The 27,900-nt window shown below is 45.8% G+C and overlaps 1 protein-coding gene across 1 annotated transcript; it reads left to right on the top strand.

Annotated features, from left to right (window-relative positions):
- The first annotated feature begins 182 nt into the window (after window positions 1-182).
- Window positions 183-27,900, top strand: LOC136666269 (upstream stimulatory factor 2). Its single transcript, XM_066644370.1, has 9 exons — window positions 183-555; window positions 1,762-1,802; window positions 2,217-2,293; window positions 4,139-4,292; window positions 8,672-8,762; window positions 16,153-16,211; window positions 16,462-16,556; window positions 24,216-24,344; window positions 24,970-27,900. Exons 1-9 carry the CDS (start codon window positions 518-520, stop codon window positions 25,057-25,059), a joined length of 774 nt encoding a protein of 257 aa, XP_066500467.1. The 5' UTR covers window positions 183-517; the 3' UTR covers window positions 25,060-27,900.

The following is a 27,900-nucleotide window of genomic DNA, read 5'->3' as shown; positions in this document are numbered from 1 at the left end:
TGAGGTGCATTCCTCTAGTGTATTTCAACCTTGGATGTTGAAGGAGAAGAAAGTGCTACTTCTTGACTCCCTGACCTACTGGTCCAGGATATAGAAAAGGCAACCTTCCAGTCCCAAACTCATGAGTGGACACTTTTTTAAAAAAAACTCCAGGATCTCTGCTGTGTCTGATCCACTCGAGTCACACCACCACCACCGAGAATGATCGACCACCCAAATCACTCCCGCTCTGTGGGGTTACTATGGGGGTCCTGACCATTAAAGCACAGGGTGAAAGGGGGCTAACAAAGTATGCAGAGCAACAGACGGACTACAGTCTGTACTTGTTGAATTGCAAAGTGCTCTTGGTCAGTGGAGCTGAGAGAATGTATAGTGAGTGTACTATTACAAGAGGGCGGCTATAATATTTTGGCTCATTGATGTATCGCTCCGCCCTCTTTGAGTGTCGTCACCGCGCTCACGTGACCTCAGTGTTTGTTCCCGTGACCCGCACTCAGTCTCGCGCCGTTGGAGACAGATGGAGGATCCGCAGCGAGGTTTCAGCACCTCACAGAGGTAAACTCACACAAAACCACCTTAAATCCACCTTAAACAGCACCCAGGAGCCCAGAGAGGCACTTTATTAACTCACTTTAATCTCTGCTCTTTATGCACTACACTCTGGAGCAAATTAAATCTGAAAGAGGTGAAATAAACTGAGAGAAAGTTGAGTGTTTGGCTGCTGAAGGGAATAGTGTTCATTTCTAATGTAAAATGATCAACCCGCTGTTAGAAATGTGTGCGTTTTTATCGTTTACGTTCATTTTAATTGTATGTAAGTGGCTAACAGCTGCTTAAACCAACACCCACGTTACAACACGACGTAAAAGTGCTTTAAAAATAATGTATTTGTGGTTAATATTAATATTGAAACACTACAAAACTTTTGTAAGCAGTTTTTGTGGTCAATGAAATCTCATTTTACTTGAGTTTAAGTATTTATTGTGTTATTTTACAAAATCAACCATTACAAAATGTTTCAGGGGCATATTTCTTGTTTATTAATGCTTAAAAATAAGTTTATATATTATTTTTATAAAAAATTATAAACAGATTTAACCAGAGACTCAAGTAAATTAATGGTATTTGAGTAAAAAATAACGACGCAGGAATGTAGTAGTACTTTAAAACCCAACCCACCATTATAAAGCTTTTCAGTGATTTATAATTCATTTATAAATGGTGATTTAATAGGTTGTAAAAACTTTAAAACGTTAATAAGCAGAATTCATCACTGTCCAAAGAAAAACACGTATCTCCAAAACAGTAACTCTGCCGAAGGAAAAATCTGTTTAGTCGGTTTTACACTATTTATTTATTTATTTATTTGTTTGTTTGTTTGTTTGTTTGTTTATTAAGTATCTTTGGAGCATTTGTTTATTCATCGTGTAATTTTCACACAGTGTAAAAGACAGCCGCTGTTTTTCAAATGATGTAGTAAACTAAACATCAACAAAAATGAAGATACATGTATTTCTTTAGACACTGACGAGGTCTAACCGGGGCACATTTATGAATAGGTTTTGAGTGGTTTAAAACTAGTTTAAATGAAAGGTTATTAACTCTGTTACAACCACCTTAAATGCTTTACAAATGTAGCACACAGTTACAGGTGTTTGTGTTTTCGGGGTGAGTGTGTGAAACTGTCCACAGTTGTGAACGTGTGAGTGATGTGAGATAAGAAACCTGCTAACAGCAACTTGTTTTTCCTGTATATTTCAGACTTGACAAACAAGAGGAGGAAGGAGTGCAAGTACTTGAAGGTATTATCCACTGATTTACCTTTTTTTCTCCTCTTAGATTTCACCAGCTAAAACTCTGGGTTGGTAGAATGGCCTGTCTGCCCCCATCTCATCTGTAATGTGTCTGAATGTGATAGATCTGGGCAGTTTGCTTTCAGCTGTTCAGTGCTGTTGCATTAAAGGCTGTTTGAAAAGAAGCAGTGAGTCGGCTTCAGGTTTCGTGGAAGAAGCATGTGTTCGGATTGATGACAATGAATTATTGGTGATGAGATTTAGAAAAATCTTGGGGCTAATCATTATTTAAAAATACGTAATTCAAACCTCTAAAATGAGCGCAGTCCAGCCCGTCTTCTTTGTCCTATGAGTCGGACTGATTCAGAAGAATCTGTATGTTCCTGTTGTCTTTATTAAACCAGTCTGTCTCTTTCGATGCAGGAGGTCAAGCAGCAGCTCTGGGTTTCACTGACCACAACATCCACTATCAGTTTCACCCCGACAGCAGAACTACCCAGGTGTTTTTTTTTTTTTTGTTTTTTTTATTTGAAAGTGTGTGCTGTTCTTGAACGCATAACGAAACACGTAAAGACGGAAATGGAAGTGACATTAAAGGGCCAGTGTTCTACCTTTTCTTGCATTTAGATCATAGGTCATCACACTTTACTTTAATGGATTCTGTTACCTCCTTTACAATGAGGCACACTGGTTCTATTGTGGATTTTGCTGAGACAGATGTGGAACTCTGTTCTGATTGGCTGTCCCCTATTGTTCATTACTACAGAGCAGTAAGGGCTGAAACATTCGTTATTACCTCAGTGTGATTAATCTTTTTTTAAGTCATTTTTTTTAAAGCGACTATTTCCTTTTTTTTTAAAGCACATTAATGATTTTACCAAATTTGGCCACAATTTCCTGTAATTATTGTTTTTACGGAGCCTAGTGATGTATTAGTGGGGTTTTTTAATGATGTAAACACAGCGTTCTGAACTGTTCTGTTCAGAAGGTACATTACATTTCATATAAACACTGAAATATGTATTAAATCTCATAAATAACTCTGTCTTACCTTTCCTCCTTTCTCTCTGTCTTTCTCACACACACACACACACACACACCTTGCTTAATCCATCCATGTATCTCTTAAAACATTGTTGAAGGTGGAATAAGGATGTTTTATTGTTGTGCTGCTGTAGTCTTCATTTTTTCCATTAAAACTTCGGTGTTTGAGCTCAAACATCATCAAAATTACACATTTATTTGTTTTATTTCTCTCACAAAACTACAAAGAAATATGAGCCTGTCCTTCGAATGCGAACGGGATTAGGAGCTCTACTGAGTTTCACGCCTGTGGGAGCCTCTAATAACAGAGTGCTGTTTACGGAGGACATATTTGAGACTCATTAGGTGCCGGACACAGGGACGCAGTTGTTGTTCCTCATTTCATCCAATAGCCCTTCGTCAGCTGTGTGTGAGTGAGGGCCGTCATGTGACAGGAGTTCCCTCGCTGCGATTGGCACTGAGCCGGTGTCACATGCCAGTCAGGAGGGGAGTCACATGATGGGATGGGGGTGAGGGGGAGGGTTGTTATGGGACATTCACAAACACTTATTCTTTAGTGTGAGCGGCGTTCCTGGGCTCTTTTTTTAAATTAGATCATGCTCATCTCCCTGGTTTATCAGTTCTCGGCTTGTTAATGTGGGCCCACACTTTTTGAGATTTGCTGCCGTCTGCTTTAGTATTTAGCTCGTTCCCATATGGATTTGAGAACCAAGGTTTTTGAGAACCACAAGCAAAATTCTTAAGAAAATCAAGAAAAAATTGTGTATACTTGTTTTTCATAATACACAGCACTAACCTTTTGCTTCACATAATGTAACAAAATAATGGCTATAACCTCCAAGGTCTCTCTAGCCACAGAACAAAGACGGGTCATTTTCCTATCTTTTCCAAACTGGCAAACAGCAGGGTCAACAACAGAGAAACTAGGCCCAGAACTCATGCTTCAAACAGATTTTACACAGGACTGAAGAGAAAGACAGAAGAGTTCATGTAGCAGAGGTGATGTGGCCTCGAGTCACCGCAGGTGTAAGTAGTTGCCAAGGGGCGGAGCCTAAGAGGAGCCAGAGCAGTAATGAGCCCAGGTGGGTTGGGCAAGTGCAGTTTAAACTGAGCTAAGTCGCAGCCGACCCACGTTGAATATGTTTAAATACATGAATTTTAATAAGATAAAATAAATACAAACAAAAGAAAGGCTTATTTGTATATAGCATATTCTGGACATATCTGATACCATGTCCTCATATTGGTGTAATAACAAACCTGTACGTGTGTGTTTGTGGGTGCATGTGTGTGTGTCTCAGTCTGTGATTCAGAGCCCCTTCAGTAATGGAGGTGGTCCGGGAGCGGAGGTGATGGGAGGAGAACCACGCTACGCTTATCTCCCTGCAGCTGCTGTTAGTGATGCAGCTGCCATGAGTGTGTCCCTGCAGCCCAGCGAACACACACACACTGGAGGTAAGATTCACACACACACACACACACACTGGAGTTGAGACATTGACACATATTAAAAGACACACACACATGTAGGTTTCAGTACACATGTTAGGACCTTCCATAGACAAAATGATTACTGTAGCTAATTAACACTAGGGTGGCACGCTGGAGCAGCAGGTAGTGTCGGAGTCACACAGGGTCAAGGGACCTGGAGGTTGTGGGTTCGCTCCGGGTGACCGTCTGTGAGGAGTGTGGTGTGTTCTCTCTGTGTCTGCGTGGGTTTCCTCTGGGTGACTGTCTGTGAGGAGTGTGGTGTGTTCTCCCTGTGTCTGTTAGGGTTTCCTCCGGGTCACTGTCTGTGAGGAGTGTGGTGTGTTCTCTCTGTGTCTGCGTGGGTTTCCTCCGATTGACTGTCTGTGAGGAGTGTGGTATGTTCTCCCCGTGTCTGCGTGGGTTTCCTCCGGGTGACCGTCTGTGAGGAGTGTGGTGTGTTCTCCCTGTGTCTGTGTGGGTTTCCTCCGGGTGACTGTCTGTGAGGAGTGTGGTGTGTTCTCCCTGTGTCTGTTAGGGTTTCCTCCGGGTCACTGTCTGTGAGGAGTGTGGTGTGTTCTCTCTGTGTCTGCGTGGGTTTCCTCCGATTGACTGTCTGTGAGGAGTGTGGTATGTTCTCCCCGTGTCTGCGTGGGTTTCCTCCGGGTGACCGTCTGTGAGGAGTGTGGTGTGTTCTCCCTGTGTCTGTGTGGGTTTCCTCCTGGTGACTGTCTGTGAGGAGTGTGGTGTGTTCTCCCTGCGTCTGCGTGGGTTTCCTCCGATTGACTGTCTGTGAGGAGTGTGGTGTGTTCTCCCTGTGTCTGCGTGGGTTTCCTCCGGGTGACTGTCTGTGAGGAGTGTGGTATGTTCTCCCCGTGTCTGCGTGGGTTTCCTCCGGGTGACTGTCTGTGAGGAGTGTGGTGTGTTCTCCCCGTGTCTGCGTGGGTTTCCTCCGGGTGACTGTCTGTGAGGAGTGTGGTGTGTTCTCCCTGTGTCTTTTCTGAAATATTGTTCTGCTATTTCACATAAATCAACACACACACACACACACACACAGATAGAGAGTGGAGGTGAGGTAGAACACACACACGCATAGACAGGTTTATCCAGAGCAGCGTATAGTCCCCATCACTATACAGACATAGGTGAATGTTAGGTGTCTTGCCTAAGGACTCTTATTGGTGCACATTATCGTGCGCCTGAGTGGGGAATCGAACCCCAGTCCACCATCGCTGCCCCTTAACCCTCTGTATGTCTTGGTTATTTGTCTTGATTATTGTTTACACACCTCATGCACATCCAGTCCATTCCATCCCTCCACTCACCCTCTAAAGCAAATGTCAACGTCCAGTGAACTTTCCAGATGTGCCTGGAGGGAGAGGTGGTGCCAGACCTTTAGATTCAGGACTTTGCCCAGATGTGGATATGCAGCATCTGAAATGTTTGGTTCTGAGTTCACAAAGGGAAAGTTTTGCCGTTAGCTGCTGAAGTGACGTTACTCACACTGTAATGCAATCTCACAACATCCTGTGTACAGATACTGTACATTAATGCAGCACTGACCGGTCTTCCAGAACAGTGGGGGGGCAGTAAACACACAATAGCCCATGAACCTTGCTTTAGTGTCACAGCAGTACAAAGGTAGCCTTGTTATCGTGGATAAGATTTGATATTTTTGCTCCTGAGCTCCCCCTAGAGTTGCAGATTCCTGAATTCAAGGGGGCGGAGTGAGAGCGGGGGTGGTTTCCTTCCCTCCTCTAAAGATTACATAGTACAGTTTAAGGCTGTACCATATCATAATGTTCGCGATAATATCGTCATAATTTTTAAAATGATTAAAAAGTCAATATTGTGATATTAGTGATATTTGGACTTGTTTACGTAATGACGTCATGCTGTTACCCGTAATACAGCATGTGTTCATTACACGAGTCGTTTAGTCACAGTAAGGTACGGTGGAAAGTGTCTGTGAGGTGAACAAATCTGCTCCAAAAGGGGAGTGATGTCACTCGTGTGGAGCTGGTTTGTTTACAAAATATCTGATGTACAATAGACCATGGTGTTATGTAAGAATATATTAACACTATATGTTAACACATATGGTAGTGTCGCAGTCACACAGCTCCAGGGACCTGGAAGTTGTGGGTTCGATTCCCGCTCCGGGTGACTGTCTGTGAGGAGTTGGTGTGTTCTCCCTGTGTCTGCGTGGGTTTCCTCTGGGTGACTGTCTGTGAAGAGTTGGTGTGTTCTCCGTGTCCGCATGGGTTTCCTCTGGGTGACTGTCTGTGAGGAGTTGGTGTGTTCTCCCTGTGTCCGCATGGGTTTCCTCTGGGTGACTGTCTGTGAGGAGTTGGTGTGTTCTGTGTCTGCGTGGGTTTCCTCCGGGTGACTGTCTGTGAGGAGCGTGGTGTGTTCTCCCTGTGTGTGCGTGGGTTTCCTCCGGGTGACTGTCTGTGAGGAGTGTGGTGTGTTCTCCCTGTGTCTGTGTGGGTTTCCTCCGGGTGACTGTCTGTGAGGAGTGTGGTGTGTTCTGCCTGTGTCTGTGTGGGTTTCCTCTGGGTAACTGTCTGTGAGGAGTTGGTGTGTTCTCCGTGTCCGCATGGGTTTCCTCTGGGTGACTGTCTGTGAGGAGTTGGTGTGTTCTCCCCGTGTCCGCATGGGTTTCCTCTGGGTGACTGTCTGTGAGGAGTTGGTGTGTTCTCCCTGTGTCTGCGTGGGTTTCCTCCGGGTGACTGTCTGTGAGGAGCGTGGTGTGTTCTCCCCGTGTCTGCGTGGGTTTCCTCCGGGTGACTGTCTGTGAGGAGTGTGGTGTGTTCTCCCTGTGTCTGTGTGGGTTTCCTCCGGGTGACTGTCTGTGAGGAGTGTGGTGTGTTCTGCCTGTGTCTGTGTGGGTTTCCTCCGGGTGACTGTCTGTGAGGAGCGTGGTGTGTTCTCCCCGTGTCTGCGTGGGTTTCCTCCGGGTGACTGTCTGTGAGGAGTGTGGTGTGTTCTCCCTGTGTCTGCGTGGGTTTCCTCCGGGTGACTGTCTGTGAGGAGTGTGATGTGTTCTCCCTGTGTCTGTGTGGGTTTCCTCTGGGTGACTGTCTGTGTGGAGTTGGTGTGTTCTCCCTGTGTCTGCGTGGGTTTCCTCCGGGTGACTGTCTGTGAGGAGTGTGATGTGTTCTCCTTGTGTCTGCGTGGGTTTCCTCCGGGTGACTGTCTGTGATGAGTGTGGTGTGTTCTCCCTGTGTCCGCGTGGGTTTCCTCCGGGTGACTGTCTGTGAGGAGTGTGATGTGTTCTCCCTGTGTCTGCGTGGGTTTCCTCCGGGTGACTGTCTGTGAGGAGTGTGATGTGTTCTCCCTGTGTCTGCGTGGGTTTCCTCCGGGTGACTGTCTGTGAGGAGTGTGATGTGTTCTCCCTGTGTCCGTGTGGGTTTCCTCCGGGTGCTCCGGTTTCCTTCCACAGTCCAAAAGCACATGTTGGTAGGTGGATTGGCGATTCCAAAGTGTCCGTAGGTGTGAGTGTGTGAGTGAATGTGTGTGTGTGTGTGTCTGTGTTGCCCTGTGAAGGACTGGCGCCCCCTCCAGGGTGTATTCCCGCCTTGCGCCCAATGATTCCAGGTAGGCTCTGGACCCACCGCGACCCTGAATTGGATAAGCGCTTACAGATAATGAATGAATGAATGAAAAAATTAATATTAATATAACATTTATTTTGTTGCAGTAGTGTGTTTGTGAAATTAATAAAAGTATAATTTAGTGTTGTGTTCATATCGCCAAGAATATCGTTATCAACAAAATACCCTGAAATATCGTGATATTATTTTAGGGCCTTATCGCCCACCCCTAGTGCACTTTCTGCAGTGCTGAGCCCGGAGTAGCAGTGAGAGGCTCTATTCTCCTTGTTACAGCACAGTGGGGCATCATAGTGTTTTTAAATCTGTAATTTTCAAGTAAAAATATTACTTAGTGTTGCTTTAAGGGTTAAAGTTTTGTTGCCTACCCCGGGAAAATGACCCACACATACTGGGCGTCTGAGGCTTAAATCATGGAATATTAACACTGATCATTAATTAAATTTTTTTCCAAAACTGCTTATCATCCCAATTCACCCCAGTTCAGCAGTTACTGAATTATGAGCCTCAGAATTAATACTTTGCTGCTTCGTGTGCGGTTTAAAGAGTTTAAAAAGCTTGGAAGTGAAACCTGCGACCAGACGGGAAGGGCTCTAGTTGTGGAATAAATGGCTGCTTCGGATTTGAGAGAATTTTCTGTGCTTTGCTGAGGCATTTAGATCTGATTTCTGGGGCTAACAGGTGTTTCACTGCAGCCTTTCACTCTGAGCTAATGATCTCTCTCTCTCTCTCTCTCTCTCTCTCTCTCTCTAGGTCAGTTTTACGTGATGATGGCAACTCCTGATGTCCTGCAGTCGGGAGCTCCTGGCTCCATCGCTCCATGCACTCCTCCATATGCAGCAGTGTGAGTACCAGCCTCAAGGGGGCGATAAAGAGAACAGCATCAGTTTTACACTGCAACTTCTGAGGGGTGTCCATCTTCCTCTTACAGATTTGCTAATGGTTAAACATTTGTATGATCCAATCAAACGAATCATTTTATAGTAGATGTTGAATCACTTTTATTATATACTGAAATCATCTCGGTTAGGCACTGAATCATATTTTGTAGAGAGTCATTTACATTAGATACTTGATCCATTTTATTAGATACTTTATGGCGCAGTGGTGCAGCAGGTAGTGTCACTGTCACACAGCTCCAGGGTCCTGGAGGTTTTAGGTTCGAGCTCCGGGTGACTGTCTGTGAGGAGTGTGTTGTGATCTCTCCGTGTCCGCGTGGGTTTCCTCCGGGTGACTGTCTGTGAGGAGTGTGTTGTGATCTCTCCGTGTCCGCGTGGGTTTCCTCCGGTGACTGTCTGTGAGGAGTGTGGTGTGTTCTCCCTGTGTCTGTGTGGGTTTCCCCCGGGTGACGGTCTGTGAGGAGTGTGGTGTGTTCTCCCTGTGTCTGCGTGGGTTTCCTCCGGGTGACTCTCTGTGAGGAGTGTGGTGTGTTCTCACTGTTTCTGCGTGGGTTTCCTCCAGGTGACTGTCTGTGAGGAGTGTGGTGTGTTCTCCCTGTGTCCGTGTGGGTTTCCTCCGGGTGACTGTCTGTGAGGTGTGTGGTGTGTTCTCCCTGTGTCTGCGTGGGTTTCCTCCGGGTGACTGTCTGTGAGGAGTGTGGTGTGTTCTCCCTGTGTCTGTGTGGGTTTCCTCCGGGTGACTGTCTGTGAGGAGTGTGGTGTGTTCTCACTGTTTCTGCGTGGGTTTCCTCCGGGTGACTGTCTGTGAGGAGTGTGGTGTGTTCTCCCTGTGTCTGTGTGGGTTTCCTCCGGGTGACTGTCTGTGAGGAGTGTGGTGTGTTCTCCCTGTGGCTGTGTGGGTTTCCTCTGGGTGCTCCGGTTTCCTCCCACAGTCCAAAAAAAACACGTTGGAAGGTGTATTGGCGACTCATAGGTGCCCATAGGTGTGTGTATGTGTGTGTGTGTGTGTGTGGCCCTTTGAAGGACTGGTGCCCCTTCCAGGGAGTGTTCCTGCCTTGGGCCCAGTGATTCTGGGTAGGCTCCGGACCCACCACCACCCTGAACTGGATAAGAGTTACAGATAATGAAAAAATGAATGAATGAATGAATCATTATTTATAGAAATGGAATTATTTATATTAGATAACAGAGTGTTTTATTAGGTACTGAATTATCTCTATTAAGTACAGAATCATTTACATTAAATACAATTATTTAATAGTAGAATCTGAATCATTTATAGTAGATACAGTATCATTTATTGTAGATAGTGAATCATATTTGTTTGTTACTGACTAATTAGCAGTAGCTAGTAGCAGATACTGAAAGTTTTGTTTATTTCGTTCATTGCTGGGCCACTTAAAACAGGCTCAAAAACCCTCAGTCGTCTGCGTGACCCAAACAAACAAGTAATTGCAGAAGTCACAGCAGAGGGTATGTAACATGTTTTTTATCCCCTCAAACCAAGTGTTTTTCATACTTTGGCAGGCAAATTAAACAGGAAGCTGTGTCCATCGACGGGATCATGTGATCTGAGCTGTCACTGGTCAGTTGGTTAGCAAGTGTATCGTCAAAGTGAGGAAAAGAGAAGTTCTGAAATATTATGCATGATAATCATGTGTATCGTGTTGATGGCCACGTGCTGTTGTTAAATGGAAGTTTAGTCAGAACTGACCCTTTTGCGAAATAATGATTGCCAATCACAACCTTCCTTCTGTTCTCTTAGAAATGTTTGGTATTGTTTACAAAGCTGTGGTATTATAAACTCCCTGAACTCTGCAGCACTATCTGGACAGAGCCTTAGATCTCCTCCAAGTCTGTGGCTTTTTTTCAGAATGGGTTTGTCTACACTTTCAATTACAGCTTGTTAAATTGAAGAATAAATACTTCAACGCTGCAGGCAGATGTGAGATGAAATTATTAATGTAGGTGTAAATTATTAACACAGTTTGCACTGAATTAACTCGGAGAATGAGGTTTGTGTGAAAAAGTCACTTCTCTGTGCACTCGCTCTGGTTACAGTATCATCCTCACAGTGTAGTTGAGGATTAAGTTTAATGTCTGAGAAAGACGTGGAAAAAAATCCAAGCTTCTTAGTGAAGCCAGATCATTTTAAACCTGTAGCTAATCTTTTCTAATGGAAAATAATTGAAGGACATTCAGGTTGGACAAGCGTCAGCATTGTTCTTTGGATATCTGGCTGAATTTGAAATTAGTGCATATAATCTTTAATACAGAATGCTTAATAATTTGACCCATTTATGTTAGATACTGAATTATTACCAGTAGATTCATTCATTCATTATCTGTAAGCGCTTAACCAGTTCAGGGTCGCGGTGGGTCGCCTACCATGGTTTTTGGACTGTGGGAGGAAACCGGAGCACCCGGAGGAAACCCACGCAGACACAGGGAGAACATACTACACTCCTCACAGACAGTCACCCGGAGGAAACCCACGCAGACACAGGGAGAACATACTACACTCCTCACAGACAGTCACCCGGAGGAAACCCACGCAGACACAGGGAGAACATACTACACTCCTCACAGACAGTCACCTGGAGGAAACCCACGCAGACACAGGGAGAACATACTACACTCCTGACAGACAGTCACCCGGAGGACACCCACGCAGACACAGGGAGAACACACCACACTTCTCACAGTCAGTCACCCGAAGTAGGATGTGAACCCACAACCTCCAGGTACCTCCGGGGGCTGTGTGACTGCGACACTATCTGCTGCACCACCGTGCTGCCCATTTCCAGTAGATACAGAACCATTTATATTAGATACTGAATCATTTCCGGTAGATACAGAACCATTTGTATTAGATACTGAATCATTTCCGGTAGATACAGAACCATTTGTATTAGATACAGAATAATTTCCAGTAGATACAGAACCATTTGTATTAGGTACTGAATCATTTCCAGTGGATACAAAACCATTTATATTAGATACTGAATCATTTCCGGTAGTTACAGAACCATTTATATTAGATACAGAATCATTTCCAGTAGATACAAAACCATTTATATTAGATACTGAATCATTTCCGGTAGTTACAGAACCATTTGTATTAGATACAGAATCATTTCCAGTAGATAAAGAACCATTTGTATTAGATAATGACTAATTTCCAGTCGATACAGAACCATTTATATTAGATACTGAATCATTTCCGGTAGTTACAGAACCATTTGTATTAGATACAGAATCATTTCCAGTAGATAAAGAACCATTTATATTAGATAATGACTAATTTCCAGTAGATACAGAACCATTTATATTAGATACTGAATCCTTTCCAGGAGATACAGAACCACTTGTATTAGATAATGACTCATTTGCAGTAGATACAGAACCATTTGTAGTAGATACTGAATCATTTCCAGTAGATACAAAACCATTTATATTAGATACTGAATCATTTCCGGTAGATACAGAACCATTTATATTAGATACTGAATCATTTCCAGTAGATACAAAACCATTTATATTAGATACTGAATCATTTCCGGTAGATACAGAACCATTTATATTAGATACAGAATCATTTCCAGTAGATACAGAACCATTTGTATTAGATACTGAATCATTTCCAGTAGATACAATACCATTTATATTAGATACTGAATCATTTCCAGTAGTTACAGAACCTTTTGTATTAGATACTGAATCATTTCCGGTAGATACAGAACCATTTATATTAGATACTGAATCATTTCTGGTAGATACAAAACCATTTATATTAGATACTGAATCATTTCCGGTAGTTACAGAATCATTTATATTAGATACTGAATCATTTCTGGTAGATACAGAACCATTTATATTAGATACGGAATCATTTCCAGTAGATACAAAACCATTTATATTAGATACTGAATCATTTCCGGTAGATACAGAACCATTTATATTAGATACTGAATCATTTCCAGTAGATACAAAACCATTTATATTAGATATTGAATCATTTCCAGTAGATACAAAACCATTTATATTAGATACTGAATCATTTCCGGTAGATACAGAACCATTTATATTAGATACTGAATCATTTCCAGTAGATACAGAACCATTTATATTAGATACTGAATCGTTTCCGGTAGATACAGAACCATTTATATTAGATACTGAATCATTTTTAGTAGATACAAAGAAGTTCATTTTAAAATCTTTTATGTATGAATCGTTTACATTAGAAACTGAATTATATTTATTGGTGGTTTCTAATAGCTAACCAACATAAATTAACATAGCATTAAACTCCTAGTACTTCTGAGTTAATCATGATTTGAAGAAAATCTCTGAAAAGCCCACTTTCCCAGAAGAAAAGATGAAACACACCGTCATGAAGCTTTAAAGCCAGCGTTTACATCTCCGCACATCAAATAAATTCCAATAAATCAATTTTGCTCGTGGCTCTTTAGCACAGAACACGGTTCTCCCACACTTCTAACCCCTGAAGAGACCATTTCATCTCAGAATGGTTTTTATATTTACCTCCTCTGTCTCTGATGTGCCGGGAGATAATTATTCTCAGCTGCTATAATTTACCAAGACTGAGCTTCTGTGATATTAAAATATGACTTTTAGATCTGCATTTACCATCATTATTACAATATTTGCCCTGTAGTTGCACAGCTCCCTTTCTCCACTGTGTGTAATGAGGGTTTGTTTTACTGATGTTAACCTTTAGTCACAGTTTGTCACAGTTATTGCCTGATAACAAAGGAAGTGTTTTTTTTTGTAGCTCAGTGAAAGAAGCAGAGAATTGCTGTGGAAAATGCAGATTGTAATTTGGGGTCCAAGCAGAGGAGCAGATATTTTATTAGGGTTTGGGTTATTGTTTTGCTTTGCTCTAAGAATAATCGTTTATATTAATTTGTCCTGTTTTTGTGACTTTAACATAAAAAAAATAGATAATAACTTTGCTACAGAATCTAAAACAGATACATAATTCATTAATGAATTCAGATGTAAAACCGACAGAGCAGGGCCTCCAGTTTGGGTCGTAAATGCCGCTAACGTGTAAATCTGCTTTCACGCTGATCACTATGTGCACTGCGCTCACCACTTCAAAAAATAACGCTAACCTCGTGGAAGGAAATGCAATAAAGATTTGAAATTGATATGTAAAAGCAGCTTAAAGCCTTCAGTTCAGGTCCTGAAGGCCTCACTTGTGAGGGAGGTGGCCTGTCTGAATCTGCTAATCAAATCTGTGAGGAGTGTGGTGTGTTCTCCCTGTGTCTGTGTGGGTTTCCTCCGGGTGACTGTCTGTGAGGAGTGTGGTGTGTTCTCTCTGTGTCTGCGTGGGTTTCCTCCAGGTGACTGTCTGTGAGGAGTGTGGTGTGTTCTCCCTGTGTCTGCGTGGGTTTCCTCTGGGTGACTGTCTGTGAGGAGTGTGGTGTGTTCTCCCTGTGTCTGCATGGGTTTCCTCCGGGTGACTGTCTGTGAGGAGTGTGGTGTGTTCTCCCTGTGTCCATGTGGGTTTCCTGTATTAAATATTCAAATCAAATTTAAAAGTATTATTTATTAAAGCAACAACAGGTATGATTTGGTATTTTTTGCTCCTGTGCTCCCCCTACAGTTGGCGAGTGTAATTTATTTTTACAGCACTGTCATGAAATAAAGGAAGGAAGACCCTCATCTAAAATTACATAGTGCCGTTTCTGCAGGGCTGAGCCTGGAGTAGCATCAAAAGAGGCTCTGTTCTCCCTATTACAGCTCAGTGGAGCATCGCAATGATTTTAAAGCAGTCATTTTAAGGTGAGAATACTACCTAGTGTTCCTTTAAAGCCTGTGTTACATAGACAGCCATGTAATTAACTGCAGTGTTAATATAATTAGACATATTGGAATAGTACAACAAAATCCAGACAATCGGGATAATATCTCTCCATCTCTGCATTTCTCTCCAGGCTGGACTTCTAATTTTCATTCTATTGATATAACTGACCACAAGGCCCAGACAGGCCGTTTTGCTGCCCTTTACTTTGCAAAAAACAAGCGCTTTCAGGGCGCATCTCTAATATCTGAGCCGTTATTGAAGTCCTGAACTTCGTCGGCTCTGTTTTGGCCAGGGATCAGAGGAAGTGAGGTTTTTCTCCTCGGGTACTTTCAGCTGGCCGCCTCGTCCAGCCTCGTCCGAGCACAGAGTTAATTAAAGAGGACCTGAGGGAAAGCACCCAGCAGCCAACTGGTGTCATTAGAGCAGATCTGAGCTTCCACTCGCACGGCGGTTTCTAACAGAACCCTAACTGCCCGGGGGGGTGGGGGGGTTGGGGGGTGGGGAAGGGGAGGGGGAGAGGGAGGGCACTTCTGTATCTGCTGGCTTTAAAGGAGCGATCAGTCATTCTCTGGATGTGTCAGAGATCCTATTCAATGAACATTGTTGTACAGATAATCCTCTCCCAACCTGTGAGTTTGGACTGTGGGAGGAAGCCAGAGCACCCGGAGGAAACCCACACGGGCACAGGGCGAACACACCACACTCCTCAAAGACAAAGACCCATGGCAGAGATCGAAACAAGGACCCTGAGACCATGGAGAACATTTCTGTAGATTAAATCACGACATGTAAAACTGATGTTTCAACTATGGTAGGGTGTAGTGTATTCGCAGTATAAAGAACATGTTCCTAAGGATCCCGAGAAAGCTATTCACACTCATTCACAGAGGCTGTAACGCACCGCGGGTTCTGGTTCTGATCCGCGGCTTTAGAAAAAGCCCTCAATCCGGGGGGGTGTTTATTTTAAAGGAGCGGTTGATCTGAGGGGCTTATGAAGCCACTTTCCGGACCACCAGGAGAATACGTCCATATGCACCCCCTACCAGACCCTGCCAGATGAGGTTTAGGACATGAGCTCAAACTGGAACGTCTCTCTGTGAGGGTCCCTGTGGAGATCCCCCTGTAAAACCAGTGTGTATTTCCATCACACTGCGTTTTAGTGACAGTTTGGTGCACTTCTGCTTAAAGTTTATGTCAGTGGTGGGCACATGGTGGTGCGGCAGGTGGGCGGCTGGTCTCTGGGTCCTGGGTTCAGTCCTTTCCTCACGTCACTGTGTGTTAGTGATGGGTGAGTGTGTGAGTGACTGGGCTGGTGTGTGTGTGTGTGATGTCCTGTGACAGTGTGTGTTCAGGGTAGGCCCTGGACTCACCGCTGACCCTGATTTGCATGCAGTGGATTCATAAGATGAACGTACTACATATATTCACATATATTTACTAGATTTAAGTCACCTTTCTTAGCAATATACCAATGCCCTGTTTTCTTGTGTTCCTTCCAGAAAGATGGAGGGTCTGCGGACTCCAAGAGACGAAAGGAGGAGGGCGCAGCACAACGAAGGTAAAGTAAACAAAGTAAACGAGATGTGGACTAGTTCTGGAGACATCAGAGCAATGAGGTCACACCAAATAGGAGCTCATTCCCTAAACATCAAGGCTGGGAAATGCCTTTTGAAGTCTCACAGGGTAATACCATGTCGTTGCCACTAGAGTGCGCTGTGGACTGGCTGAACAGTTTTAGGCCTTTGCCATGCCTTTGACTCTGCACTCACAAGCTGCTCTAATCATGCACCTTCTCCTCGTTCCATCAGTGGAGAGGCGAAGGAGGGACAAGATCAACAACTGGATCGTGACGCTTTCAAAACTCATCCCGGACTGCAATGTGGACAGCAACAAAACCGGAGCGGTAAGAAAAGCCCACATGGTTAATCACAACACACAGATTGTACATGTTTTATAAGAAAATATGAGGAGAAGATGAAGGAAATACATCATTTAATCCCAGAAATATCATTATTGTTTTATATTTACATTATATATATTATATTTATAGCAGTGCTATTAATTCCCATATAAGGCAGCAAGAAATACTAGGGCTACTGCATAAGCAGGGATTAGAACCCCAATCCCCAGCACAAAAGGCCGAAATGTCACCCACTTTGTTAGTTAATGCAATTTCTTACGCTTTCAGTATATCTCCTGAAGCCCTTAACCACGGCTGTGCTCACGTGGTTGTATCTAGGCAGCAGAAACCTGATTGGACAATCATGTATTGGGTGTCACACTAGTTGCCGGCTTTAGAACAATGCTCATAACGAGTCAATTCAATAAGAAACGAACAACAAATAACAGACATTGCGGCAAGTTCCGTTAAAATAAACGGGATAGTACTGGTCAGATAGTGCTGCTTAAAATCTAATTGAACACAGATTTAAGGGTTCACGTCAGTACAAGCTCTGATATTAATGCTTAGTATTACATCACATCATTCACAATAAACCACAGTTTACACAGTCACTGTAACAGGACCAGCGCAAGAAGCTTCGGTGGACAGTAGTTGTGCAGTTTCAAAGCTCAGAAGAATCAAGCATCTCAAGGAAAAAAACAAAATGTACTGAGGTTTTTCAAGTGCAGCTTTTGTATTATCAATACCACCGCTCTTTTATTTGTAAAATAAAATGGATCTGTTTGACCTTTAAATAACACCCGCCTTAGCTGTGTATCTTCTATTTTCCAAGTCCATTCTACAGCCAACGTCTTGCTTCCGCTTCGATTAAGATTCAGGTGATTATCCTCTCACAAGGCTGATAGATCACTCCACTTCAGCTCTATAGGTTCAGTCCGTATTTCTGGCTAGAGTCGTCCGGTCTTCACAAATGACTGGACAATTTGGTGCATACCCACTGCTTTGAAACACTCCGGAACAGAAGATCAAACTCTATCGCTTCTGTAAGAGGAGTGCCAGAAACCTTATTGTAAAGTCTGATATACTGAGGCAGGGAGATAAGATAATCCTCATCCCCAGCAACAGCAGAGCGGTGGAGATTCCACTTCATCAGTTTTAATGCCAGGAGGTGAATCGTATTAACAGGCTGGAATCAGAAAATGTCATTCCCGCAGAACTGCAGATTCTCGCCTCCAGATAGTCTATAGCTGACCATCATCAATATCAACAGTCTTTATAAGCAAACTGCAAGCATCCTGGACCTGATACAACTTTCAGCGCTGGTGGTCCTTAGATGCACCTTTCTGGACATTTCAAAATATGCAAAGTTACAGGTCGCTATAGCAAACCCTTTGCAGGGGACACCTCGTGGAACCCAGGGCAGCCTTAGCATTAAGCGGAGATACCTCCTACACTCAGCAGAACGTAGATGGACTTGGGGATACTTCACGTATTATGGACCCCAAGCGGGCCTTGCCCTTATGCGAGGGGATACTTCACATCCTACAGACCCCAAGTTGGCCTTACCCTTAAGCGAGGGGATACTTCACTTCCAACAGACCCCAGGGTGGACTTGCCCTTAAGTGAGGGGATACTTCACTTCCTACAGATCCCAGAGTGGCCTTACCCTTAAGCGAGGGGATACTTCACCTCCTACAGACCCCAGGGTGGCCTTGCCCTTAAGTGAGGGGATACTTCACTTCCTACAGATCCCAGAGTGGCCTTACCCTTAAGTGAGGGGATACTTCACCTCCTACAGACCCCAGGGTGGCCTTGCCCTTAAGTGAGGGGATACTTCACTTCCTACAGACCCCAGAGTGGCCTTACCCTTAAGCGAGGGGATACTTCACTTCCTACAGACCCCAGGGTGGCCTTGCCCTTAAGCAAGGGGATACTTCACTTCCTACAGACCCCAGGTTGACCTTGCCCTTAAGCGAGGGGATACTTCACGTCCTACAGACCCCAGGTTGACCTTGCCCTTAAGCGAGGGGATACTTCACTTCCTACAGACCCCAGGTTGACCTTGCCCTTAAGCGAGGGGATACTTCACTTCCTACAGACCCCAGAGTGGCCTTACCCTTAAACGAGGGGATACTTCACTTCCTACAGACCCCAGGGTGGCCTTGCCCTTAAGCGAGGGGATACTTCACTTCCTACAGACCCCAGGTTGGCCTTGCCCTTAAGCGAGGGGATACTTCACTTCCTACAGACCCCAGGGTGGCCTTGCCCTTAAGCGAGGGGATACTTCACTTCCTACAGACCCCAGAGTGGCCTTACCCTTAAACGAGGGGATACTTCACTTCCTACAGACCCCAGAGTGGCCTTACCCTTAAACGAGGGGATACTTCACTTCCTACAGACCCCAGGTTGGCTTTGCCCTTAAGCGAGGGGATACTTCACTTCCTACAGACCCCAGGTTGGCTTTGCCCTTAAGCGAGGGGATACTTCACTTCCTACAGACCCCAGAGTGGCCTTGCCCTTAAGCGAGGGGATACTTCACTTCCTACAGACCCCGGAATGGCCTTGCCCTTAAACGAGGGTATACTTCACTTCCTACAGACCCTAGGGTGGCCTTGCCCTTAAGCGAGGGGATACTTCACTTCCTACAGACCCCAGGTTGGCTTTGCCCTTAAGCGAGGGGATACTTCACTTCCTACAGATCCCAGAGTGGCCTTACCCTTAAGCGAGGGGATACTTCACCTCCTACAGACCCCAGGGTGGCCTTGCCCTTAAGTGAGGGGATACTTCACTTCCTACAGATCCCAGAGTGGCCTTACCCTTAAGTGAGGGGATACTTCACCTCCTACAGACCCCAGGGTAGCCTTGCCCTTAAGTGAGGGGATACTTCACTTCCTACAGATCCCAGAGTGGCCTTACCCTTAAGCGAGGGGATACTTCACTTCCTACAGACCCCAGGGTGGCCTTGCCCTTAAGCAAGGGGATACTTCACTTCCTACAGACCCCAGGTTGACCTTGCCCTTAAGCGAGGGGATACTTCACGTCCTACAGACCCCAGGTTGACCTTGCCCTTAAGCGAGGGGATACTTCACTTCCTACAGACCCCAGGTTGACCTTGCCCCTAAGCGAGGGGATACTTCACTTCCTACAGACCCCAGAGTGGCCTTGTCCTTAAACGAGGGGATACTTCACTTCCTACAGACCCCAGGGTGGCCTTGCCCTTAAGCGAGGGGATACTTCACTTCCTACAGACCCCAGGTTGGCCTTGCCCTTAAGCGAGGGGATACTTCACTTCCTACAGACCCCAGGGTGGCCTTGCCCTTAAGCGAGGGGATACTTCACTTCCTACAGACCCCAGAGTGGCCTTACCCTTAAGCGAGGGGATACTTCACTTCCTACAGACCCCAGAGTGGCCTTACCCTTAAACGAGGGGATACTTCACTTCCTACAGACCCCAGAGTGGCCTTACCCTTAAGCGAGGGGATACTTCACTTCCTACAGACCCCAGGTTGGCTTTGCCCTTAAGCGAGGGGATACTTCACTTCCTACAGACCCCAGGTTGGCTTTGCCCTTAAGCGAGGGGATACTTCACTTCCTACAGACCCCAGAGTGGCCTTGCCCTTAAGCGAGGGGATACTTGACTTCCTACAGACCCCGGAGTGGCCTTGCCCTTAAACGAGGGTATACTTCACTTCCTACAGACCCTAGGGTGGCCTTGCCCTTAAGCGAGGGGATACTTCACTTCCTACAGACCCCAGGTTGGCTTTGCCCTTAAGTGAGGGGATACTTCACTTCCTACAGACCCCAGGTTGGCTTTGCCCTTAAGCGAGGGGATACTTCACTTCCTACAGACCCCAGAGTGGCCTTGCCCTTAAACGAGGGGATACTTCACTTCCTACAGACCCTAGGGTGGCCTTGTCCTTAAGCGAGGGAATACTTTACTTCCAACAGACCCCAGGGTGGACTTGCCCTTAAGTGAGGGGATACTTCACTTCCTACAGATCCCAGAGTGGCCTTACCCTTAAGCGAGGGGATACTTCACCTCCTACAGACCCCAGGGTGGCCTTGCCCTTAAGTGAGGGGATACTTCACTTCCTACAGATCCCAGAGTGGCCTTACCCTTAAGTGAGGGGATACTTCACCTCCTACAGACCCCAGGGTAGCCTTGCCCTTAAGTGAGGGGATACTTCACTTCCTACAGATCCCAGAGTGGCCTTACCCTTAAGCGAGGGGATACTTCACTTCCTACAGACCCCAGGGTGGCCTTGCCCTTAAGCAAGGGGATACTTCACTTCCTACAGACCCCAGGTTGACCTTGCCCTTAAGCGAGGGGATACTTCACGTCCTACAGACCCCAGGTTGACCTTGCCCTTAAGCGAGGGGATACTTCACTTCCTACAGATCCCAGAGTGGCCTTACCCTTAAACGAGGGGATACTTCACTTCCTACAGACCCCAGGGTGGCCTTGCCCTTAAGCGAGGGGATACTTCACTTCCTACAGACCCCAGGTTGGCCTTGCCCTTAAGCGAGGGGATACTTCACTTCCTACAGACCCCAGGGTGGCCTTGCCCTTAAGCGAGGGGATACTTCACTTCCTACAGACCCCAGAGTGGCCTTACCCTTAAACGAGGGGATACTTCACTTCCTACAGACCCCAGAGTGGCCTTACCCTTAAGCGAGGGGATACTTCACTTCCTACAGACCCCAGGTTGGCTTTGCCCTTAAGCGAGGGGATACTTCACTTCCTACAGACCCCAGGTTGGCTTTGCCCTTAAGCGAGGGGATACTTCACTTCCTACAGACCCCAGAGTGGCCTTGCCCTTAAGCGAGGGGATACTTCACTTCCTACAGACCCCGGAGTGGCCTTGCCCTTAAACGAGGGTATACTTCACTTCCTACAGACCCTAGGGTGGCCTTGCCCTTAAGCGAGGGGATACTTCACTTCCTACAGACCCCAGGTTGGCTTTGCCCTTAAGCGAGGGGATACTTCACTTCCTACAGACCCCAGGTTGGCTTTGCCCTTAAGCGAGGGGATACTTCACTTCCTACAGACCCCAGAGTGGCCTTGCCCTTAAACGAGGGGATACTTCACTTCCTACAGACCCTAGGGTGGCCTTGTCCTTAAGCGAGGGAATACTTTACTTTCTACAGACCCTAGGGTGGCCTTGTCCTTAAGCGAGGGGATACTTTACTTTCTACAGACCCCAGGTTGACCTTGCCCTTAAGCGAGGGGATACTTCACTTCCTACAGACCCCAGGTTGACCTTGCCCTTAAGCGAGGGGATACTTTGCACCCGCAAAGCCAAGGCAGGAATGCCTCGCATCCGCAGAACCCAGTGCAACCATGTCCATAAGTGAAGGGATACCTCACACTCAGCTGAACGCAGACGGCCGTGGAACCCAGGGCTGCCACGATGCCTTGTGCCCTGTGGAACCTGAAAATGCAGTCTTGCTAAACTTGCCAGATATATGAACCAGGCTTTAATTGGCATTGCAGACCAGTGCTCTACTGCTCTGACTAATGGTGTTTCTCATGCCCTCCAGGGTGTGAGGCCTTATTCACAAATTATATGGGGAGAGCATAAGCATTCGGATGTCATTTTTTCACAATCGAGGATGCCATTTTTGTCAAGAGTCTTGTTTTCAAGCTCTAGATGCAGACATCCCGAAGGTCCCCTGCTTTCTGTTCTGCCTGGTTCTATCGTCCTATAGTTTCCTCCTCTACTTTCAGTTTGTAATCCCTCTTTCCTTTCCTGATAGCCCCTTTCAGATCCTCGTGTGCTGCTTTAATCCCCGTTTTATCCCTGCTGGCGAAAGCTGCCTTTTTTCTTATTGATAGCAATCTCCACAGCCGATCTCGTCACCCAAGGCTTATTATTACAGAAACGTTTCCTATTTCTTCACGCTGTTGCAGCATAAACATAGACATGTATATAACCTACTACAAGCATATACCGGAGACATTATTACCCTCCTGTAATTCAGTCCAAGTTCAGAGCAACCCGAGCCTCCTCTCAGCTCCTCTCAGCTCAGGCCTCCAGAGAGCAACACCGCACTGATTCCGTTATTAAAGGCTGACGGTGAACAAGAGAGGTGTATTTTCAGCTCACCCAATTGTGGTCTGATTGCCCCATGGGTGATAGAACCTGCGACACGTTAGCTTGCTTTAATATCCCAGTAAAACAGGTCAGCGCTTCTATTGTTATCTGCTGAGGAAGTTACCGATTGTTGAGAAAGAGGCAGAGCAGAGATCATGCAGTGATTAAAGTCTTTATTAAATGCGTCGGAGGCACTGAAGCTTGCGTGTAGCTTTAGATACAGCCTTTATTGGCAGTTTGGCTTTTGCAAACGGTTGGATGTACACTCTACATCCCAATAATTGTGGGTAGCTACTTTAAAGGCGACATAGTCTGCCCCTTTTCCACAAGAGATCACAGGTCTGAGATCTTATTGAAAAGGATGCATGAGGATCAAACCCCATAGGAGCGTTTTTTTTCCCCTGTCTGAGAAGCCTTGTTCAGAACACCCTGTTCCTTTAAATGATAACGAGGCGCTCTGTTCACCCCAAACGAGCTCTTTTTAGCCGTTTTCAGTCAGTTCTCTTTTTTTTTTCCCCGTTTTTGTTTTCTGTTATTACCCAGTGCTGTTATTTCCCTAGGCAGCACGGTGGCGCAGCAGGTAGTGTCGCAGTCACACAGCACCAGGGACCTGGAGGTTGTGGGTCCGATTTCCGCTCCGGGTGACTGTCTGTGAGGAGTGTGGTGTGTTCTCCCTGTGTCTGCGTGGGTTTCCTCCGGGTGACTGTCTGTGAGGAGTGTGGTGTGTTCTCCCTGTGTCTGCGTGGGTTTCCTCCGGGTGACTGTCTGTGAGGAGTGTGGTGTGTTCTCCCTGTGTCTGTGTGGGTTTCCTCCGGGTGACTGTCTGTGAGGAGTGTGGTGTGTTCTCCCCGTGTTCGCGTGGGTTTCCTCCGGGTGACTGTCTGTGAGGAGTGTGGTGTGTTCTCCCCGTGTCCGCGTGGGTTTCCTCCGGGTGACTGTCTGTGAGGAGTGTGGTGTGTTCTCCCCGTGTCCGCGTGGGTTTCCTCCGGGTGCTCCGGTTTCCCACAGTCCAAAAACACACGTTTGTAGGTGGATTGTTGACTCCAAAAAAAGGGTCCGTAGGTGTGAGTGTGTGAGTGAATGTGTGTGTGTGTCGGTGTTGCCCTGTGAAGGACTGGCGCCCCCTCCAGGGTGTATTCCCGCCTTGCGCCTAATGATTCCAGGTAGGCTCTGGACCCACCGCGACCCTGAATTGGATAAGGGTTACAGATAATGAATGAATGAATGTTATTTCCCTGCCCTTGCTGTGTCTATTTTGCTGAGTTTAACTTCATCTTTCACATAAACACGGGTCCAGTGCTGTGATTGGATAGACTTGGATGAAGATTCGGTGCAATTCTAAAGTCTCTGCATCTACCGTCTGAAGCAGAGCAGAATGAGGATGGGTTTTGGAGTTTCTGAGGTTTAGAATTCCTCAGGGTCCAGGGAGCAGGATCTGTGGTGGCGAGGGTAAAAAAAAGGCACTATTGTTGCTTTAATGTTTTCTGTGATGTAGTGAGGCCACACACAGTTTGACCATTCCCCTCTCTCTCTCTCTTTTGTTGTGTGTATTTCTCCTGCTCAGAGTAAAGGAGGAATCCTGTCCAAGGCGTGCGATTACATCCAGGAGCTGCGGCAGCACAACCACAGGCTTCAGGAGAGCTTGAAAGAGGTGAAGAGAGTCCAGATGGACAACGAGATTCTTCGACAGCAGGTACGTCCGCCCGGAGACCGCGTCTCTGCCAAGAAACTGCCTCCTGGACAACACCCCTTTAAAGGTGCAATCAGTCATTTTGACCACGAGAAAGAGGCAAACAGTATTTACATTTTTCCTGTTAAACTACGACTAACAAAAGCTTTGGAATCCGTTTATTCTCCATAGAGTGGGTCAGCACCAGAATGTATGCGCCACTTAAGGTGGAACACCAACTCTTAAGGGAAAGCTTGTGTGAGAGAATATATCTACAGCACTATAAAAAGGTGAAATGGACGCTTAAGCTGAAGAACGTAACTGCTGCACCATTTTAAGGTGGAACAGAGTGTTCAAATGAGAAGCTTAAAACCCCAAATATAACCATGGCACCATTTGAAGTGGAACAAAATATCCTTAGGAAATGCTTAGTTGGCAGCATATAACTGCTGGACAATTTAAGGGGGCACAGTGTAATTCACGGAGAAGCCAGAATATAACCAGTGCACCATTTAAGGTGGAATAGAAAATCAGAATAAGAATCACGTCTCCACGTAATAATGCCAATATGTAAGACTTCAATAGTTTAGCAAAACAAATGCTTTTACTGTGGCGCTCTAGGAGTTAAATCCAGTGCTGTTGGTTCCAGGTGGACAAGCTGAAAAACGAGAACGCTTTGCTGAAAGCTCATCTGCAGTGTGGTGGAAGTGGAAACGTTTCCAGAGACCCGTCACTCTGAATTGGACACTGATGATGTCTTCTAATGGGATGTTCCTCCAATCAGAGGACAGAGAGGAATACAGACCAGTGCAGGTGTTGACTTTATAAATGTGACATTTTATGGACTTCATTTGGACCAAAGCGGAAGACGCTGCGCCATTGCTGGCTGGAGAACTGCTGCTGAGACCACACCAACGCACTCCAGATAGCAGACACCTTTGGACCAAACCTGTCTCACCTGGCTCAGTTACAGCACTGGCGAGTGTCCCGTGGGCTGGACATCGGCCAACAGTCACGAGCCGGGCTTGACCCGGGGTATGGTGTGGGCCAGACGTGGGCTATATGTCGACTTCTGGCCCATATAAGGTGGAGCCATGGCTGGGCTGCGGCATCCAGACTCACCCTGAGTCTACGCTGTCATTCCGGGCCAAAAGAGAACTGCAGATGTGCCACATTTGGGCCAAATGTTCTCTGTTATCTAGGAAAGTGTGAGCAAGTTTACCACACGTTCTCAAGCGCAGTACAAATCAGGGATTTGAAACTGGAGCGAGCCGTACCGCACTGACCAGGGACACACGGCATAAAAGTGAGGTCCATTTTCCACAGGTTGTTTTGCTTATTGAGCTACTAGCTTGGTTTTCCTTTCCGTATTCTCCTTCTTTCTTCCTTTCTTTACTGATTTCTTCACCTTGTTGTCAGTTAGTTTTCTTTAATGCCTTATTTAATTTCATTTGCAATGCAAACAACACAGTACGAGAACCCAGCTGGGGCGAGACTAGCAGATAACGGACGAGGAAGAAACGAAGGAGAAATGATGAAAGGAAGGGGGGAGGGGGGGGGGGGGGGAGGAAAATAATAATAAAACAAAACACTGAATGAAATCTCATTAATGTTCCAAAGTAAATTCAGTGTTAAACATGGCTAGCGACGCCCCCACGTCTCCATCTGGAAAGGTAGCGTGATGGTGGCGAACGAGGCGAGCGCGTGATTATTAGCGCCTTATCGCGCCTTCACCTTCACACGGCAGCTACGAGCCATTTTCGCACAAAGCGGCGACGATAAAAACTCCATCTCTCACCCTAATGGGCTAAAGAGGCCGATTTGTCGCTAAAAGCTCCACGCCTCGCCGGAGAAAAAAAAAAAAAAAGAGTCTCAGAAGAATAAACGCAGCCCGGATCACGTTTCCAAAATCTGCATAATGTGCCATGGGAAAAAAATAGCAGGAATAAATGTTTCAGTGAAAAATACAACTTAGCTTCCGCTCATTATCCTGAGTGTAGCTGATCAGCCAAGACGTGTCTGGAGTCTTAAGGTGGCTTCTAGAGTTCTGCACTAGAGCTTCAAAAGCTAATGTTGCTAAGTAATAGACCCCTATTAGCATTAGTTAGCATAGGTTTTTAATGTAGTTTCTGACACTGTGTAACAGCCCTGAGCTCTAGACACTGGACTTCGTCAGTACCATGTAGAACCTGACCCAGATTCAGACCCAGAGGACCTGCTATGTTCCTCAACCACAGGCTTTAACTTCAGCGAGCAGCTCTACACACACACACACACATTTACGCATATTTACATTCACTAATCCATTCCATTGTGAGCTCCTTTATACGCTGCCTTGTTTCTTCTGACCACAGCATTGTGTAGTTCTACAATTACAAACTGTAGTTCATCTGTTGTTCTGTATGTGACACTGACGTGGTGGTGGTCTGTTAGTGTGTGTTGTGCTGGTGCGAGTGGATCAGACACAGCAGGTGCTGCTCAAGTTTTTAAAGCCCTCAGTGTCACTGCTGGACTGAGAATAGTCCTTTGTCTACCGCTGAAGGACTAGAGGACGACCGACACACACTCCGCAGCGACAGACGAGCTACTGTCTCTGGCTTTACATCTACAAGGGGGACCAATGAGGTGGGAGTGTCTCACAGAGTGGACAGTGAGTGGGAAAACTCCAGCAGCACTGCTGTGTGTGATCCACTCGCACCAGCACAACACACACCTAACACACCACCGCCACGTCAGCGGGGTGAATGATCCACCACCAAAATCATACCTGCGCTGTGGGGGTCCTGACCAGGAGGTTTAAAAAAGTATGCAGAGCAACGTATGCTCCTGTTTGGTGAGCGGAGATGAGAGCAAGGACAGTGAGTGTAAAAACAAGGAAGTCGTTTGAATATTACGGATGACCAGTGTATATCTGTACTTTTAAATTGATTTATTTATGTCGTTTGTGTTGGTCGCCACAAGCTTAACATCTGGACCGTTTGCTGTGAGATTTTAACGTTATTTTTTTATTTATTTATCTTCAAACTCTTTTTAAAAACTGCTTTTCCAGTGGCTTTAATCCATCAGCAATAAAGAGCCATCCACCCTTGTTATATTTGGTGTCAGTTTCCTTTAAAAGAAAAAAAAGTCCAGTCTTCTTCACAGCTCCACCTTCTTTCAGACCCACTGAGTTGAGCTGGCATCTCAGATCTGGAGCTAGATCCTCTGACGAGGGCAGTGCTGGCGTGACGCGGTTGAGAGCGCCCCCTGGGGATCTTAGCTGAAGTGGACTGTGGTTTGGTCAGAGCTTGACAATCCATCATTCTCTATTTTTCTGCCTTGACTCGCCACCGCCTCCGCTCGACCCAGACCTTGACTTTGGCTCGGTTTTCCTCGCAGTGTTGTAGGAGCGCTTGGACTGGTCCCTGAGCACTGACCTGTAGTGTTTTGTGAGTATTTGCTGGGAGATTTTTTACAGTCAGTTGTTTGCTCACTGTTTCCAGGCGTTTCTTAAAGGTGCTGTACATGACTTTAATTCCAACCTTCTTCTAGAAGTTGCAGAACTCTCCCCATAGTTCATTCATTAATTATCTATAACCCT

This window comes from Hoplias malabaricus, chromosome 1, assembly GCF_029633855.1.
Source record: "Hoplias malabaricus isolate fHopMal1 chromosome 1, fHopMal1.hap1, whole genome shotgun sequence".
Classification (NCBI taxonomy): domain Eukaryota; kingdom Metazoa; phylum Chordata; class Actinopteri; order Characiformes; family Erythrinidae; genus Hoplias; species Hoplias malabaricus.
Note: the sequence above shows the minus strand (reverse complement) of the source record. Positions and strands in the feature narration are given on the sequence as shown.